This window comes from Hyperolius riggenbachi, chromosome 5, assembly GCF_040937935.1.
Source record: "Hyperolius riggenbachi isolate aHypRig1 chromosome 5, aHypRig1.pri, whole genome shotgun sequence".
Taxonomy (NCBI): Eukaryota; Metazoa; Chordata; class Amphibia; order Anura; family Hyperoliidae; genus Hyperolius; species Hyperolius riggenbachi.
The window spans coordinates 28,652,945-28,672,414 of record NC_090650.1 but is presented as its reverse complement, the minus strand read 5'-3'; the positions used below and the strand labels follow the sequence as shown (position 1 = coordinate 28,672,414).

General features: G+C 45.4%; 1 protein-coding gene across 4 annotated transcripts in view; it reads left to right on the top strand.

Moving 5' to 3' along the window:
• PEX1 (peroxisomal biogenesis factor 1) overlaps positions 1-19,470 on the top strand; it is a 122,584-nt gene that overhangs the window by 36,039 nt on the left and 67,075 nt on the right. For all 4 annotated transcript variants that reach the window (XM_068235263.1, XM_068235262.1, XM_068235264.1 and 1 more), the window contains exons 3-5: positions 4,022-4,105; positions 13,930-14,044; positions 17,762-18,495. In XM_068235263.1, the coding sequence (XP_068091364.1) occupies positions 4,022-4,105; positions 13,930-14,044; positions 17,762-18,495 (933 nt within the window). The remainder of the gene's footprint in view (positions 1-4,021; positions 4,106-13,929; positions 14,045-17,761; positions 18,496-19,470) is intronic.

The window sequence follows — 19,470 nt, the reverse complement described above, 5'->3', positions numbered from 1 at the left end:
GCTCTTTTGATGGCTACATCTGGCTCACATACAAATCAGTAGGGGTTGATTCACTAAGCTACACTGATCAAGCAGCGCAGCTTAGTGTGATAGCACAAGTAACATTTTCTAAGTAGGCACGCTACTGCTGTAGCATGCACAACAAACTTACTTGCACTCCCCCCAAAATGAACAGCTGCTTTAATTGTCCCACTCTGGACCCTGTCAGGTCCAGTGACTTTGTAGGATGAGATCCCCACACTTTGATTGGCCTAATAGGCTGCCTGTCACTTGACAGGCAGCCTATTGGGCCAAAGTGCGGGGATCTCGTCCTACAAAGTTTATCAACCCCCAAGTCAGCTAGCTAATTGTACAAGCTGTTAGTCTGTATTTCTCCTCTCTGGCTCTCGGGGGAAAGTGCTGATGTTGCTGAAACCCAAAAGAAAATGAAGACGTGTATGACACTTCCGCTGCCTGGAGAATCAACTGTGTACACATCACCATGGCAACAGGGACAGCCCTCTGCTGCGCAAGCGTACTGTTCCAGTTTGAAATATACTGTATGGCTCTCACGGAAATACATTTTAAAATATGTGGCGTATATGGCTCTCTCAGCCAAAAAGGTTCCTGAACCCTGTCCTATACAAAGTATTGGATCACAGGAAAATTGCACAGCAATCACACTGATATGCGGTTGTTGTTGTTGTTGTTGTTTTTTGTTTTTTTTTACAATTCAGCAAATGAATAAATAATGTATCCTGCTCAGTCTACGGACTGCCAGTTATCAGTGCCCTTTTTTTAGGTTGTGGGTGAAAACTGAAGATTTCCAGAGGCAACCCACGCAAAAATGGGGAACACTTGCAAACTCTGTACAGATTGCTCTGTAAAAATAAATATATACACCTACCGTATATACTCGCATATAAGCCGACCCGCATATAAGCCGACCCCCCAACTTTTCCCTAAAAAAACAGGGGGAAATGATTGACCCCCATATAAGCCGGGGGTAGGAAATGCTGGATTGGTGCAGCGTCCCAGTATAGCTAGTATAGTGCCCAGTATGGGTAGGTAGTGCCTCAGTATAGCTAGTATAGTGCCCAGTTTAGCTAATATAGTGCCCAGTATAGCTAGTGTAGTGCCCAGTATAGCCAGTATAGTGCCCAGTATAGCCAGTATAGTGCCCAGTATAGGTAGGTAGTGTCCAGTATAGCTAGTAAAGTGCCCAGTTTAGCTAGTATAGTGCCCAGTATAGTGCCCAGTATAGCCAGTATAGTGCCCAGTATAGGTAGGTAGTGTCCAGTATAGCTAGTATAGTGCCCAGTATAGCTAGTATAGTGCCCAGTTTACCTAGTATAGTGCCCAGTTTAGCTAGTATAGTACCCGAGTATGGCTAGTATAGTGCCCCAGTATGGCTAGTATAGTGCCCAGTTTAGCCAGTATAGTGCCCAGTATAGGTAGGTAGTGTCCAGTATAGCTAGTATAGTGCCCAGTATAGCTAGTATAGTGCCCAGTACAGCCAGTATAGTGCCCAGTATAGCTAGTAAAATGCCCAGTATAGCTAGTAAAATGCCCAGTATAGGTAGGTAGTGCCCCAGTATAGCGCTCCCCGCTCCCCCCGCGGCCGCCGCTGCTATTACCTGCTTAGGCAGCGGCCGCTTCCTAATCCGCGTTCCCCTTCTCATGTTCAGTTGCAGAGTGTATCACAGCAGCGCGCCCGGCGCTGCTGCTGTGACGATGCAGGGGGCAGGAAAGAGCGCGGCGATCTGTATCGCCGTTACCAGGGGAACCGCTCTTTCCTGCCCCCTGCATCGTCACAGCAGCAGCGCCGGACACGCTGCTGTGATACACTCTGCAACTGAACTTGAGAAGGGGAACGCGGATTAGGAAGCGGCCGCTGCCTAAGCAGGTAATAGCTGCGGCGGGGGGAGCGGAGCGCGGACCACCCGACCACTAGACCACCAGGAAAGACTCGCATACAAGCCGACCCCCCCCCCCCCCCAACTTTTGACCCTCTTTTTGGGGGTCAAAAATTCGGCTTGTATGCGAGTATAGGTAACTTCCATCTGCCACTGTTTTGGATGCAGATCTTCCAATCCTGCCTTCATGTTTTGTTGTCTTTTTCTATGTCTGATATTCGTATATCTGCATCCTGTGAACATCCTGTGTTGTTGCTAAAAGTATCTTTTATCTCCAGCCTCTGAATGATGTCATTGCATTTACTTTAAAGCGCTCAAGTGATTTGTATTGATCTGCATCAGTAATTGCTTGAAAATGCATCTTTAATTTATGAACGCTTATGTTTCTCTGTCATTGTAGGTGTGGCAGGATGCATCTTTTAGGAAATATGTTTCAAGGATTAAACTGTCTTTCTTTGAAAGTCGACAAATATTATTATTATTATTGATGTATAAAGCGCCATCCATGGAATGTATTGGCCGTGCAGACAGAGTACAAAATAATACAGTCAATGTGAGAGAGAGCCCAGCCGTTTCGATTTTACAATCGAAAGGAATAATGGGGGGGGGGGGGGGGGGGGGGGAACCAAGAGGTCGGGTAGTATACAGTAGTCATACCTTGGGCTGCTCAAATCTGGATCCGGGAGACACCCGGATAGTTGCTATCCAGATATCTCCCAGTAAACCTGTGCGGGGGGGGTCAAGCTTACCTGTCTGACGTCTTCTTTGTCCGTACCTGGCGCCTCCCATGATGCGGTCCACGCACATCACGTGACTACAAACACTTCCTCCTTCAACCCGGAAGGAGGAAGTGTTTGTAGTCACGTGACCGCCACGTGGAACGCATCGTGGGAGGCGCCAGGTACGGACGAAGAAGACGTCAGACAGGTAAGCTTAACCCCCCGCACAGGTTTACTGGGAGCTATCCGGATAGCAACTATCCGGGTGTCTCCCGGATCCGGATTTGAGCAGCCCTAGTAGAGGCAGTGTGTTTTAGGTTTTCTAGTAGGATAACTTTGCCAGTGGTCAAAAGGGGAACAGGCCTGAGGTAAAAGTATGCTTGTCGGAAAAAGTGAGTTTTGAGGGCTCGATTAAAGGACACATCCAGGAAGAATAAAAATAAAAAATCCACTTACCTGGGGCTTCCTGCAGCTTCTTGCAGCCGTCCTGTGCCCTCGCCGAAACTGCTCCCCACCGGTGGCCCGGGTCCCCTCCGGTAAAGGAGGCCTACTTGCGCTCCAACGTGCGCCTCACGTAGTCGAGCTGACTTTATTCAGATTGTACTGCGCAGTGCAGTCCGGATAACGTCAATGCGACTCGGAGCCGCACGCTGGAGCACAAGTAGATGCTGACCTGACGAGGTCGGCATCTGCACCGGAGGGGACCGGGAGCCACCGGAGCTGCGGTGAGGGCACAGGACGGCTGCCAGGGGCTGGAGGAAACCCTAGGTAAGTAGATTTTTTTTTTAATGCTCCTCGGACCTTCCCTTTAAAGATATCAAAGGTTGTAGAGTGACGCATGTGTTGGGGATGGGTTTCCAGAGGAGAGGTGAAGCACGTGAGAAATCTTGTATATGTGAATGCGAGGAGGTGTTTTCTAGAGGAGGACAAAAGAAGGTCATGTGCAGATCTGAGATTGCGGCCGTCTTCGGGAGGCCTGGGGCTGCCAAAGATTGCTGAAGCCTCCGGCAGTGGCGGAAGTGAGCAATCTTCAACCCAATGGTCAGAGACTGCTAACGGGGATCCAGAAATGGAACGTGTGGACCGTAGGAGGAAGGGAAGGCTCTCTATAGGACCCAGAGACTTGTCACTCCTTAGGTGAGTATCTGTGTTTTTTGACTTCAGACTCGCTTTAAAAAATAAAATAAAAAAATATCCACATGGTGTGTGAGAGGAAAAAAATAATCAATTACCAATTTTTCCACCTGCTTATTTGGGGAAAGTATCCAGGATACCTCTATAGGCAAATGATTGCATCTTCTCAAGCAGGCCAGCCACATTGTCGGACGATGATGCTTTGGATAATGTGATATGTGTATTCACTTAGAAACATTCCTGGAAACTGATCTAGTTACTTTCCATCCACAGGTGTTCCTGAAGCAGTGCTGTAATGTCACATCGTGTAAGGAGGTCACAGTGGAACCCCTGTCTGCCGATGACTGGGAAATATTGGTATTGTAACAAGTAACTTGTCTATATATCTTATCTAAAGTTTAGATAGTTTACACAGCAAATCTAGCTGCAAACAGATTTAATAGAAAATGATTATTTCTTCCTGTGATACGACAGCAGCCATGTTGTTTGTAAACATTACACAGAGGCAGGCTTATCTGTATCTTCAGCACTCAGCCTGTGAAAAAAACCTAATCCCCCCTCCTCCCCTCTGCCTCTGAAATCAATGGCTAGTAACACCTCCTCCTCCCCCTGCCCAGACTGAGCTCCCATGAGCCCTTGCTACTATCAAGGCTCTCTGAAAACCTGTGGGCGTGGTTTATTTAGTTTATAAGGAATTAGAGTATTAAAACAAAAACAAAAAAGTATTTGGCTTGAGGAATGCCCTATAAACAATAGGAAAGGAACACAATTATGCAATCAGTAAAAGTTCACCTCGGATCCACTTTAAGTGTACCAGAGCTAAGAATATACAAAGTTTTGATACTTACCCGGGGCTTCCTCCAGCCCCATAAACACATGGGAGTCTCTCGGCATCCTCCCGTTGTCTGACGTTCAGCCGCGATCAGCCCCGGTTACTGGCTCAGCTGCATCAGTCTGGGTCTTCTGCGCATGCGCGGGAGGTCCTTGCATGCACAGAATGCCGCGACTGAGCCAGTTACCGGGGCCGATCGCTGCTGAACAGCACACCCCGGCAGGACGGCAAGGGACTCGCACGTGTTTAGGTGGCTGGAGGAAGCCCCGGGAAAGTATCAAAACTTTGCATATTGTTAGCTCTGGTTTCCATTAAAGTGTACTTGAGACAAAAAAAATAAATTTATATACTGACCTGGGGCTTCCTTCAGCCCTCTTTAGGCTGTTTACTCTTTCGTTTTCCTCCCGTGACGCTCCGATCCTCCACAGGCCCGTCCCGGTCTTTTCCTCCAGTCGGCACGTGCTGCACATGCATGGCCTGGCTGTGTGCCTGCCCCATCACAATCCTGTTGCCGGGAGCATTTTGCGCAGGCGCAGAACACTTCCGGCTTCGGGTGAGTGATCGGGGCGGTTCATGTGCAGTACAGCGGGACTGGCAGTGACTGGAGACCTGGCCGGCCAGCGGAGAATGGGACTGTCCCGGGAGTCCATGCCTATAGTGGGCTGATGCCCCAGGTAAGTATAAATGTTTTTATTTTATTTTTTTTGTCTCAGGTTTCCTTTAAAGGGAACCCGAGGTGAGGGCGATATGGAGGCTGCCATATTTATTTCCTTCTAAACAATGCTTGCTGCCTGGAGGTCTTCGCCCCCCGATTTTAGCCATAGACCCTGAACAAGCAGGCAGATCAAGTGCTCTGACCCAAGTCTTACTGAATTAGCAACATGCTTGCTTCAGGTGTGTGTTCCTATAGAGCATCCATGTCAACCTCTGGCCCGCGGGCCATTAAATTTGGCCCTCAAGTGTTTTCCCCACTTTGCATTATGTTTGGCCCACTCTAGAGACCACCAGCTATATTGGACGAGGAGCCCTAGATCACCAGGATAGCCATATGGTGGAGGGAAGGGAAAGCACTAGACACCAGGGAACTTTATAAGGGAGGAAGGTGGCCACTAGACATTGAAGTTTTCCGTGACTATGTCCCAGTGTACAATTTTGGCCCACTTTGTATTCGAGTTTGACAACCCTGCTATAGAGCCTCCCCGAACCTTTCTCCATGCCCTCGGGATAATTCAGGTTGGAGTGAGCATATGAAGTCTCCCATGATGCATCACTGCTGAATATGCAAATTGTACCTTGTTGTCCAGGGATAATTTGCATATACAGCAGTGATGCATTGTGGGAGACATCATTTGCTCACTCCAACCTGAATTATCGCGAATTCCTTCTGTTTTAAGAAGGCAAACGTTTGTTTTGTTTTTTTAAAGAGAACCCGAGGTGGGTTTGAAGAATATTATCTGCATACAGAGGCTGTTTGTCAGCAGCGTGGCTGTGATTTATGAGGGATTGCAGAGTGCAGGGGACCTTAGGGGGGTTTGGGATAGCAACAGAGGCTGGGCTGTATAGGCAGATCCAGCCTCTGTAAGCAGATAACATTCTTTAAACACACCTCGGGTTCTCTTTAAGTGTGCATACACATGTATTTTAATAGTCCCCCTAAACAATACATTCGTCTAACCTTCGTTTCCTAAATGAGAAAGGATTACCCTCCTTACTTATTAATATTATTATTATTTAATTTATATAGCAGCAACATCGTCCGTAGCGCAGTTCATATTATAAAAACATACAGTAACAAGGAGCATATAGATGCATGAGCAAATCCATAATCCTTACTTTCGATGTTTCCGTTTCTTTGCGGCCTGCAGATAAGTGGAGCATGGCAGCCATCTATGAGCGATCACTAATTTATCACTGAACTCAGAGGTCAAACTACTGCTGGATATCCATGTCCGCTTCTAAATATCTATTAATACATTTCCCCGGAAAGATATTCATAGCTCTGCACTCAGGGGAGACGTTATCACTCCGTATGGATGACAGTTTAAAACCCCTGAATTCTTGCCAATACCTCAATTTACTGCTGTGATGATACAGGACATACTCTATACACAGCCGAAACGTAACTCGCTATACGCAGCATTGTCCACAGAAGACAATAAATCCCTCTGTCAGGCACTGCTTTTCATCTGTATTTAAACTGGACCTGAACTCTTGCACAGGACAGAAGGAAAACGTAGAGAAATGCACCCTGTATGTATTTAGAGAGTTTAGCCTGTCCAATTCCCCTCAGCTGTGACTAATCACCACTGTAATTCGATCTCTCAGTTGTGTCACCTCAGGAATCCCCTCTGCTCCTCTGCCATGGCAGAGGTGCTAATTTGTAAACACAGGATGTTAAAGAGAACCCCGAGGCGATTGGGGGGGGGCAGATGGGACACAGAGGCATGTTCTCTGCCTCATGACATGCCTCTGTGTCCCTGCACCGCCGCTCTCTGCCCCCCGCCCCCCCCCCACATCTGCGCTGTAGCCCTCTTGAGTTTAGCGAAAATATTTGTCGATATCTCGAGGGTAAACGTCTGGGAGAGGGATTCCCTGTTCAAAACGCCCACTATGGGCGTTCCTACAAGGTTTCCAAAGCTGCCTTTGGGCAGCTTCTCCCTGGCTGCACCCCCTGCTGCTCCCCCATCTCCCTGCACGCTGATGTGAGAGAATCAATCTCTCCTTGCCGCACTGCAAGTAGGAAAGGCCCTATTCACTTGCATTGCTTTTGCGGCACCCTGTGGTAAAAAAAAGGGTTCCGCAATGCAAGTGTAAAAGGGGCCTTAAAGTACAATGTTATCAAAAAAAAAAAAAAAAAAAGAACTCGAAGCGATCCTAAAGCCCAAAAAAAACCTCAGATACTTACCTATGAAGAGGGTCTTCCAGAGGTTTCCTGTGCCCTCTTGTAGACCATGCATGAGCGTGGTCGTGCTGCACCCGCGCCTGCACAGTAGCACAGAGACGCTTGTGCACAAGTGCCTCCAGCTTCCTGCGCAGGCATGCCTTTACTTGCGCAGGCGCAGCCCAGCTGTGGTCATGCCTAAAGAGGAGCGTGGCAATGGCAATGTAACATATATGACAAGTTCTTGTTGGATATGTTTCCGGGGTCCATGCCCGGCAACATGGGGGCCAGGAGGATGTGGGAAGCTTCTGCAGGATCCGTCTTCTTAGGTAAGTATCTGTTTGTTCGTTTGTTTTTTAAATAATTTTTGTCTCGGGCACAAATTATTTGAAGTGGAACTACAACCAGAATTTTTGACCGATAAAATTTACAGAATCGATTGGATGTGCTGGGGAGATAGCTGTCAAGCAGATTCAATCGCTGGGATCAAACAGGCAATAAAAAAAAAATCAGTTCAATGTGGAGTTAGCTTTAAAATGATCGCACTTGCATTTTCTTCACCGCAAAGCTGTCTAACTGAACTGGATATTACACTATTCTGCAAGATGGCAGTATGCTGACTGTAACCTGGGGGGAAATTATTATAACACAGACGACTTTACTGTGGGCAGAGCAGGATCATCCACCAGGCAATCTAGGCAGGTGCCGGGGACCTAGAGGGTGTCAAGGGACCCATCTGCCACCTTCTCGGACCTCTCTCCACTTCAGCTTACCAACAAGACCGCAAGCGGGCCCCAAATCTACTACCTTCCCTAGGGCCCCATTACCTCTTAATCCATCTCTCAGGCCTTGTTCACATTGCGTTCGGCTCGCGTGTCCATCCGTAGCGGGCTTTTTTTTACGCGTTTTGTACAGCATTTCATGGCGATTTTCTGCACGTTTGCTTGTTTTCGTGGGCGTTTTTGTAAGCGCTTTTGATCCGGAAAAAAATCAGGAAACAGTAAATACAATGTATTTTTTTAAAAAAACCGCTTACGCAATCGCTTGCCAAATCGATTTTGTGAGCGTTATGCGTTTTTCCTATACCTTCCATTGAGGCAAATCGCCTCAAAAATGGCCCAAGCACCGCTTTTCAAAGATGATCGCAAACGAACCGCTCTGATATGAACTCTCTCATAGCGCTTTCAGGGCGTTTTTGGAAAATCGCCTGCGCTTACTGTGGGTCAAAGCCAGGTAGGACAACTATACAGAAGACATGAACAATTTTGCTGAAAATTTTGCATGGATTTCCCTTTTGATCTGTCAGTTAGAAGTGTATGGGCCTTTTCAAATTCATTTTTTCTCCTAGGTGATATTGTCACACCTTATCAATAAAATGCCTCTTAAAGAGACACTGAAGTTTTTTTTTTTTTTTACCGTATATTCTTATTAATCCTTCTTAAGCAGTAAATTCTAAGCTGAATCGCTGCATCCCGCGGCAGAATGAGTTGTTTATAGCCATCAAATTGACCTGCAAAGTTCCATGACTTTGCAGGTCATATATATTTTGCTGCCTGGTAGAGGCAGAGCTTTGCGCTGTAGCTCTGCCTCTACTCCAGTCAATCTCCCCCTCTTGTGAAAACAGACTGAGAGGGGCGGGAAGAGGTGGAGATTGACTGGAGTAGAGGCAAAGCTGCTGCACAAAGCTCTGCCTCTACCAGGAAGCACAATGATGCGAGCCATAGAAGTTTTCAGGGCTATAAATAACTTGTTCTGCTGTGGGGATGCGGCTATTCAGCTTCGAATTTAATGCTGAAGAAGGATGAATAAGAATATAAGGTAAAAAATGAGACTTCAGTGTCTCTTTAAGCCGCCAGCAAGCAGGAAAGTACTCAGAATTGTTTGGACAGTACTTTTTCAATTGCAAAGTGCGGAACCGTTAAGAGAAGATAGAGTAAGGGCCTGTGATTTTTTTATTGACAAAGCTAACTTCTAGAAAGCTTCAAACCAGAGAAACCCAAGGGAACTTCGCAAAAACTGGACCAGTAAAGGCGCGTACACACAAGCTACTGTCAGCAGAACGTCCGCCCAGCGGGAGGGTCCGACGGCCCCTTCGTTTGCTACAGTATGTCGTGTGTACGCGCCTTAAATGGTATTGTTTACCTGAAGATTATTTGTCCTCTGTGTGGAATAGATTTCATCTGGAAGTTCTGGTTAATCAGGTAATAATATGCCACACATTGATCCTTGCATGGGGATAGGGAATGACCTGAACTGGTCTATGCACTCTGTAAGCTCCCAAAGAATGTGCTGTTTAAATAAATGAATACAATAAATACAATACTAATCCTAATCACTCGGCTTACGCAATTGTAATTTCTGTACAGAATGTTTTATTGCCAACATTTGGAGTTTAAAGTGCACCTGTACTCTTGCACCGGACAGAAAGAAAACACAGAGAAATGTACCCTTTATGTATTTAGAGAGTTTAGCCTGTCTAATCCCTCCCTCATCTGTGACTAATCACAAGTTGTAATCTAATCTCTCATCTGTGTCAGCTGACTGCTATGGCAGAGCAGCTATGTCTGCTTCCGTGAAAGCAGGAAGTAGACACACTGCAGATTTATTGCAGGATTTGTATCGGCTGTAACAATGAAATGTTTTTCTTTAAAGGGTATTATGCTGTTGCGTATTTTTTAGAGCAGAGAGGAAGTTCTGAGTTCAGGTCCGCTTTTAATATCCGGCTGGTTTAAAGTGGTACTCTACCTAAAACTGCATACTAGCTTTTTAGCTGAAGTGGATACATTTTGAAAAACCATGTCTAGCCAGCACCTATTCAGTAGGAGACCTTGGGCAAGACTCCCTAACACTGCTACTGCCTATAGAGCGCTCCCTAGTGGCTGCAACTCTGGCGCTTTGAGTCGGCCAGGAGAAAAGCGCAATATAAATGTTCTGTGTTTGTAAATATAGGATGGGGCTTTCAATAATATTTATCATCGGCATAAAATACTATTTTATTATCCTTACTTACATATTTTAAAGACAGTCCAATTTTAAAGACAATACACACCCTGAGACAGGAAACTTGAATAGTTAAAGAGAAACTTAAACCAAGGTTGAACTTCATCCCAATCAGTAGCTGATACCCCTTTTCCCATGAGAAATATTTACCTTTTCTTGAAAGAATCATCAGGGACATCTGTATGGCTGATATTGTGGTGAAACCCCTACCACAGTGTGATGTCATGACCATGGTCCTGACAGTTTGCTGTCTGTGAACCTTGTTGCATTGTGGGAAGTGACGGCTTTTTCCAACTGCCAACCAATCAGTATCTCCCTCTGTGCATAGAACTCTCATTAACCGAACATTCTGTACAGATCACCTGACAGGACTAAACCATACAATATATAGCTACCGGTATTTGGCCAGTTAGATATTAGATAAGACAAAAATATCCATTTGGGAAAAATGTTAGTTTCTTTTTTTGTTTCCGATTGGCACTTCGCTCGACTATACCACAATCGAAATACATAACTGAAATTGAACAAACTTTTAGTAAACATGAAGGTTTAAAACAAAAATCATACATAGGTCAGTGGGGGGAAAACTCTGGATGCTCCAAAAGGCTTCCCTGATCCTCCAGGGTCCCTCCGCCGCTGACAGCAACCTTCTTCCTCTTTGTAGCCGCGCTCTCCTCCGTGTCCGAGCATGGCCACACTGCGCAGGTACACTGACGGCTGCAAATGTGCAGCAGCATGAAGCTGCTCTTGCATAGAGTGGAGCACGGCCAAAAGCAACTTTAAAGAGAATCTGTACTGTCTGATTTGTACAATAAAAAACATACCGATCGAGTCACTGTGATCTCCTGGATCCCTCTTTGCCGTTTCCATCGCTCCCCACTGCGATCCTGGCTTCTAATCACCAGTTTTAGGTAGTGTTTACAAACAAAAAACATGGCCGCTAACCAGGAAGTGTTGTTTGTATATGTATGTGTGTGTGTGTGTGTGTGTGTGTGTGTGTGTGTGTGTGTGTGTGTGTGTTTATATATATAATATATATATATATATATATATATATATATATATATATATATATATATATATATATAAGCTGGTTGCCCGGCTTTGCCCAGGTATGTATTTGGCCGGTGTTGGCTCTGGCCATTTTTTCTAATCCTAACACACAATTACACAATTACTCAATGACCTAGTTTGTGAGCTTTGTGGTCTTTGGCATCAATGATTTGCATTGAAGTTACATAAATATAATTGGCTGTGGCTCCACACCCTTTTCTAAATTTGAACCCCAGTCACCCAATGACCAACTGTACCAGATCTGAGGCTTGTGCCATTAACAGTGCAAGAATGGCAGCAATTAAATATTCCCCTTGAAAATCAATAGGTGAATTTTGATTGGCTTTTGTAGGCTCAACCCAATTTTCTGAATATTAATCCCAGTCACCCAGTGACCAACTGTGCAATACTTGAGGACCCTGCCATTAACAGTGTAAGAATGGCTGCAGTTTATATTTTCCCAGTGATATTTGTATTTGTCTCCTCCCACTGATGACCCGGCGTTGCCCGGTTATGTATTTAGTTGGTGTTCGCCACGGCCCCTTTTTCTAACCCTAAGGCTGGTTTCACACCAGGACGTTGCATTTTAGGGGACGTTATGGTCGCATAACGTGCCCCTAACGCAACGCCTGGTGCTCTCTAATGTGGACGTCCGAGTGAGCCGCGTTGTGCAGCTCACTCTGGCGTCCGTGATGCCGTGATGCGCACTCTTGGACGCATGCGGCATCACGTGGTCCCGCCCGGCCAATCGCCGCACAGAGCGGCCGCTCCAGGAAGTAAACGCTGCACGTCACTGAGTGCAGTGAATATTAATTAGCCATGTGCTTGGCCGCTCTCCGCTCCTCCCCAACGTTACTGAGCATGTGCAAGCAGTCTAACGCGGCTCTGCCGCTTATAAAGTACTGCATGCAGTACGTTCAGTTATGGCGCAGCGTTACTGAGTTACGCAACGTGGGCACTATGAACAGCCCATTGATTTTTCATTGCTGTGCGGTGGGCTGCGTTACAGGCTGCTCTAACCTGCGCCTGTAACGTCCCACTGTGAAACCAGCCTAAAGGTAGCCATACACTGGTCGATTTGCCATCAGATTCGACCAACAGATAGATCTCTCTCTGATCGAGTCTGATCAGAGAGGGATCGTATGGCTACCTTTACTGCAAACAGATTGTGAACCGATTTCAGCCTGAAACCGTTCACAATCTGTGGTGGTGGTGGTGGTGCTGTCGCCGCTTCCCCCCCCCCCCCCCCCCCCATACATTACCCATTATAGAAAAACATTTCTTTGTTTCAGCTGATACAAATCCTGCAATAAATCTGCACAATCGGCCACAAATCAATAGATTTGATAGAACCGATTTTTGATTGATCGATTGATTCCATAGGATCGATCAATCAAACTATGGCTGAAATTGACCAGTGTATGGGCCCCTTTAGTGCACAAATAGCATGTTTTTAAATATCTATTTTGCCTTAAAGTGGATCCGAGATGAAAAACTGACTATAAAAAGTAACTTCTCTATATATCTTTTCTTTTCCTGTGATACAATGAGGGCAGCCATGTTCTGTTTGTCACATTACACACAGGCAAGCTGATCTGCATCTCCAGCCCTCAGCCTGTGAAAACTTCACTCCCCTCTTCCCCTCTGCCTCTGAAATCTCTGGCTAGTAACCTCCTCCTTCTCCTGCACAGACTGAGCTCCCATAAGCCCTTGCTACATGGTGAGTGCCTTGGCACTCTGGAGAAGCTGTGGGCGAGGCTTGTTTAGTTTATAGGGAAATAGAGTATTAAAACAAAACAACAAAAAGTATTTGGCTTGAGGAACGCCCTTACGCAATGAGTAAAAGTTTATCTCGGATCCACTTTAAGTGGTTAAGGTGTCTATCAATGATCCAGTATTGATTGTACTACCTTACCACAGCTATGTAATATGAAGGACTACTGAAAGTATATTTTGTTTGTTTTTGCTCAGAAATGGACTTTACTCCTACATTTGAAAGTACAGATACGGATTAAAAGAATGCTTAAAGGACAACTAAACTGTGAGTGATATGGAGGCTGCCATATTTATTTCCTTTTATACAATACCAGTTGCCTGGCTATCCTGCTGATCCTCTGCCTTTAATACTTTTAGCCATAAACCCCGATCAAGCATGCAGCAAATCAGGTATTTCTGACATTATTGTCAGATCTGACAAGATTAGCTGCTTGCTTGTTTCTGGTGTGATTCAGACACTTCTGCAGTCAAATAGACCAGCAGGGCTGCCAGGCAACTGGTATTGTTTAAAAGGAAATAAATATGGCAGTCTCCATATCACTCTCACTTCAGCGATCTTTTAAAATTATGTTTTTATTAGAAAACCAACATTTCACGGGGGTCTCAATTGTTTGTTTTTTGTTGTTCATTTGTCACCAGGAATTGCATGCCTCTGCTTTGGAAGCGAGCCTTCTCGACCAGATCCGTATAGTGTACCCCAAGGCCGTATTCCCAGTGTGGGTTGACCTGCACACTTGTGTTTACATCCAGATAGGTATGTGCTGTTCAGTTGCCTTTAGAATCCTGAGTGAGACATTTCACTTTTCCCTTAATGCATTGTGCTGATTAGTGGGTCAGGATGAAGAAAGCTAGACATTTAATATAAGTAGCCAGAGGTGTTCTGAGTCTCAGGTGAAATAATTTAGTTGTGTGACAGAACCTTATGATTTTCTGTTAATTAGCCATGTGGCTGGCCGCGGAGGAGGAGGGGAGACCTCCTCCTCCAACATCACTGAGCATGTGCAAACAGTCTAACGCGGCTTAGCCGCATATAACGCACAGCGTGCAGCACTTTCTTTAAACCTGCTGCGTTACAATGTAACGCAACGTAGGCACTGTGAACAGCCCATTGATTTTTTATTGCTGTGCAGTGGGCTGTGTGCAGGCTGCTCTAACGTGCGCCTGTAACGTCTTACTGTGAATGCAGCCTTAAAGAGACACTGAAGCGGAAAAAAAAATATGATATTATGATTTGTATGTGTAGTACAGCTAAGAAATAAAACATTAAGATCAGATACATCAGTCTAATTGTTTCCAGTGCAGGAAGAGTTAAGAAACTCCAGTTGTTATCTCTATGCAAAAAAGCCATTAATCTCTACGACTTTTAAAGTCATGGAGAGGGCTGTTTTCTGACTTTTATTATCTCAACAGTTCCTGAACTATTTACTTTTTCTCTGCTAGAGGAGAGGTCATTAACAAACAACAAACACAGAACATTTATATAGCGCTTTTCTCCTTGCGGACTCAAAGCGCCAGAGCTGCAGCCACTAGGACGCGCTCTATAGGCAGGAGCAGTGTTAGGGAGACTTGCCTAAGGTCTCCTACTGAATAGGTGCAGGCTTACTGAACAGGCAGAGCCGAGATTCGAACCCTGGTCTCCCATGTCAGAGGCAGAGCCCTTAACCATTACACTATCCAGCCACTTCTGTTCATTAGTCCATTAGTTTACAGAATGCTCTGAAAGAATCATTTTGAATGCTGAGTATTGTGTAATCTGAACATATTATAGAATAATGCAATGTTAGAAAAAACACTATATACCTGAAAATAAAAATATGAGAATATTTTCTTTGCTGCTAATCTTCTAGTAATTATTCATAGTACACAACCAATTCACTATATCAGATTTTTTTTTTCGCTTCAGTGTCTCTTTAAAGACTTATTTTGAGAACGATAAACGAACAAATATGCCATTGCTATCTGCCAGATTAATTTTTAAAATTTTCATTTTGATTAATTTTCAAAATGTATCTCAATGGAGAGGCATGGGAATGCGGTTTTAAAAACGCAAATGCAAAATGTGAAAACAATGGCAAACACATACAAAAATGCACCCAAAAATACCTAGTGTGCTCCCAGCCTGATAGAAGTTTTTTTTTTTAATGCCCAGGCTGGGAGCACACCATGCGTTTCCTGCACTGTGCTTTTTCAATTTTTTGGTGTGTTTTTGTGCATTTTTAATGCATTTGTGTGTTTCCTTAATCAGTGGAGTAAAATATATTATCATATCAAAAGAAACGCATGTAAAAGCACATTCCTCTGTGTCTCCATCGAGATTCCTTATGTGCGTTTTACATGCATTTTCGAAAATCCTGTAGCAAGTTGTGCGTTCAATGAACAAATATCAAGTTTAGCTGAATGTCCACACTTGGAATGACACAACAGCGGTTTATATAGTGAACATGGCTAGAGCCCAGCCAATAGTGTGAGCAAAAAGCTTGTTAACCAATCACAGTGGTCCATGCTTAGCCGGACCTGATGGGGAACTGCTATGCTAGGTATCTATTGGACGCTGAGCAAAGAAGCCGCCTATCTCTGCTAAAAAACCTATTGGTCGCCGCGGAAAATGGAAATCCTCCTAACGGGCGGATTTCCGCCACGAAAGTGGAAATCTTCCTTCAAGACGGCTTTTCCCGCCATCCTATCAGCACGCCCAAAGTGGACCTGATGGGAGACAGGCTGGGATAGTGTGAGCGGATGTGGCGAGCACTCGCCCACTTAAAGCCGACCAATGATTGCAGCACTGGTGAAACCAACGCTGTACGTCATGGATGTAAAAAAAGAAGTCTTTCCACTGCGGCGACCAATCAGAGGCATACAGTGGCGTAGCTAGGGATCATGGTTCCCTCAGATGAAGGCACACTTAGGCAATGCCACTTGCCCCTAGATTATGGATATGAGTTAATTGGCAATTTACATTCTTGTGCAATCTACACTGCACATAGTTCATGGGCACTGAGACAGTCAGATGGTGGAGGAACACAAGAAAGTTAATAGCGAGCAATACATTAAAGGGGAACTGAAGTAAGAGGTATACGGAGGCTGCCATATTTATTTCCTTTTAATCAATACCAGTTGCCTGGCAGCCCTGCTGGTCTATTTCTCTGCAGTAGTATCTGAATAACACCAGAAACAAGCATGCAGCTAATCTTGTCAGATCTGACTTTAAAGTCTGAAAAGCCTGATGTGCTGCATGCTTGTTCAGGAGCTATGGCTCATAGTATTAGAGGCAGAGGATCAGCAGGGCTGCCAGGCAACTGGTATTGCTTAAAAGGAAATAAACATGGCAGCCTCCATACACCTCTCTCTTCAGTTCCCCTTTAAAGGAGTTATCAGGCAATTTTAACAAAATAAGCACTACTTACCCCGGGGCTTCCTCCCAGCATGTCCCTCACCATTCGCCGCAGCTCCGTCTCGGTCTTCGGCGATGCGCCTGCGCGAGCGGCGCTGTCAATCACCGCCACGTGGACCGGTGATTGACAGCGCCGCTCGCACAGGCGCAGTACAGGCCGACCTGGAGGTCGCTCTGACGTCATCGCCGGGGCCCGGGATGGAGCTGCGGCGAACGACTGCGGGCAGAGCTGCGGCGAGGGACGCGCTGGTAGCTTGGGGCTGGAGGAAGCCCCCGGTAAGTATCGCTTATTTTGTTAAATTTGCCTGATAACTCCTTCAAGTAATAACTGGGCCCTCTCTGCTCCAGGGCCCCATAGCAGCTGCTATGACTGCTATGGCTATTGCTACGACCCTGGAGGCATATAATAAAATCCACATTAATTACAGTAAAAATAAATACTTAAATATGATAGCAGATAATGTTACAATATCACTCATTACCATCAGAACTGCATACAGGAATGGAAGAGGTCTCAGAAACCATTCAAAAACGCTAATCTAAACGCAATCTAAAATGCACATATATGGGGCTTGATTCACAAAGCGGTGCTAACTGTTAGCACGCCTGTGAAAACCCCCTTAGCACGTCTAAACAAACTTTTCACGCATAAAACTTTACGCGCGCAAAACTTTATGTGCGTAAAACTTTACGCGCGTACTGCACAGAGCACAGGGCGCACCGCGCGAAGTGCCCATTAAAGCCTATGGGACTTAGCGCGCGTAAAACTTTGCGCGCGTAAAACTTTACGCGCGCAAAGTTAGCGCACGATCTGATTGAGAAATCCGGTGCTAACCTACTTAGCACCCTGGTTAGCGCGTCTAAAGACTTTAGACGTGCTAAGTAGGTTAGCACCGCTTTGTGAATCAAGCCCATGGGGTGTTACATGCGCCCATAGACTATCATTAGCGGCAAATACGCTAGCGTTTCTGCAACGCTCGTGTTTCTGCAAAGCCAATTTTTCTTTCCAGTGTATTCCTAGCCTCAGCTAATACATTTGCTGTATTACAAAGATACAGTTTTGCAACTTTTTTTTCTCAGGTTCACTGACGCCAGCAGCAAATTATGGCAGACTGGAAACTTTGACAGAGTTAATAGTGTCCCCAAAATCCAGGGACTTTGACGACATGCCTTCTCAGTATGCAGAATTCAGAACCAGTGAACTGTCTAGAGACTCTAGTGGCAGAACTCAGTATCGCACAATCGATGGATCCGTCGATAACCGAGATCTCTCTACACCGGAGGAAGAAGACGAAAGTGCTGTAATACAGCATACAGAGAGTTTACCTTTCATTTCTTCTTTGTGGGACACACTGGGGGATCTTTTTTCTCGAGCGCTGGGAAAGGGGCGTCTGCAGGGTTCAGGTGCTGACGATAAAGATCTCTTTGAAAGAACTTTACTGAGAAGGATTGAGTTAGAAGGAATTTTTAGAGTTTCCCGTCATGTCCCTCCTATCATACGAAGCAGCGATGCTTTCATAGAGCACTCGAATGATAACACTGTTCAGGTCTTCTTATGGTACCCGGACCCCTCCGGCGTTAGCCCCGATGTGGTTGTATCATACGGGAGGATAGCAGAAATCCCATCTCCAAAGAGACGTAAGAAAAAGACCACCCCGAATGCAGATCGATCGGAGGGGAAGAATGACCCCGCGGAGGTGGCCACCAGCAGGCCTGAGGCCGTGGTGAAGATTGTCTGGCACGGCTTCGAAGACATCAAAGACGTCATCGAGTTTGACACCAGAAATGGGAATACACATACGGCAAAAGTTTGGGTTAGTGTCCTTATTTTTTACCAATTAATTTTTTCATAATGCTGTGGTTTAAAGGAAACCAGAGATGAACGATTTGGCATAAAATAAAAATATCCCCCGATAGATTTTACAAAATAAATACTATACCTGGTATTTTCACTGCTCTGGTATGCATTTTTTTGTGTTTTTTTACTAAAACTTAATGTAAAACACAGTTCATCAGAAAAGCATATTATTTAGTGGGTTGTGTGCAAAATGAAATCACCATTTCTAAAAATATCTTATGAATAACAAATATAGATTAAAAAAAAAATTCAATATGCCCTTACATGAGCAGACACCAGCAGCTCCTCCTATCTCATCACAGCTCTCTGTGATGCTGCAAGTACTATACAGAACAGAAAAGCCGAGCCAGAAGGGGGCAGGCTTGGGCTTGAAAAGACATCAGAGAAGACAGTCTCAGCGATAATGATTCCTGAGCAAAGCCAGACTGAATGCTCAGTTGGGGATTTTATCAGGGCTGATAACAAGCAGGCTGAGCAGTGAAGGATGAAACAGAGAGCATGGTAGGTGTTTTCTCTAATGTTCCCACTGATATATATATAGTAAAATACATGAGGGTGGTTCATCTCTGGTTCACTTTAAAGTGTACCAGAGCTGTCAGGGAATGAAGATTTAACCACCCTGGCGTTCTGATTAAATCGCCAGGGTGGCTGCGGGAGGGTTTTTTTTAAATAAAAAAAAAACTATTTCATGCAGCCAACTGAAAGTTGGCTGCATGAAAGCCCACTAGAGGGCGCTCCGGAGGCGATCTTCCGATCGCCTCCGGCGCCCATAATAAACAAGGAAGGCCGCAATGAGCGGCCTTCCTTGTTTTGCTTATATCGTCGCCATAGCGACGAGCGGAGTGACGTCATCGACGTCAGCCGACGTCCTGACGTCAGCCGCCTCCGATCCAGCCCTTAGCGCTGGCCGGAACTTTTTGTTCCGGCTGCG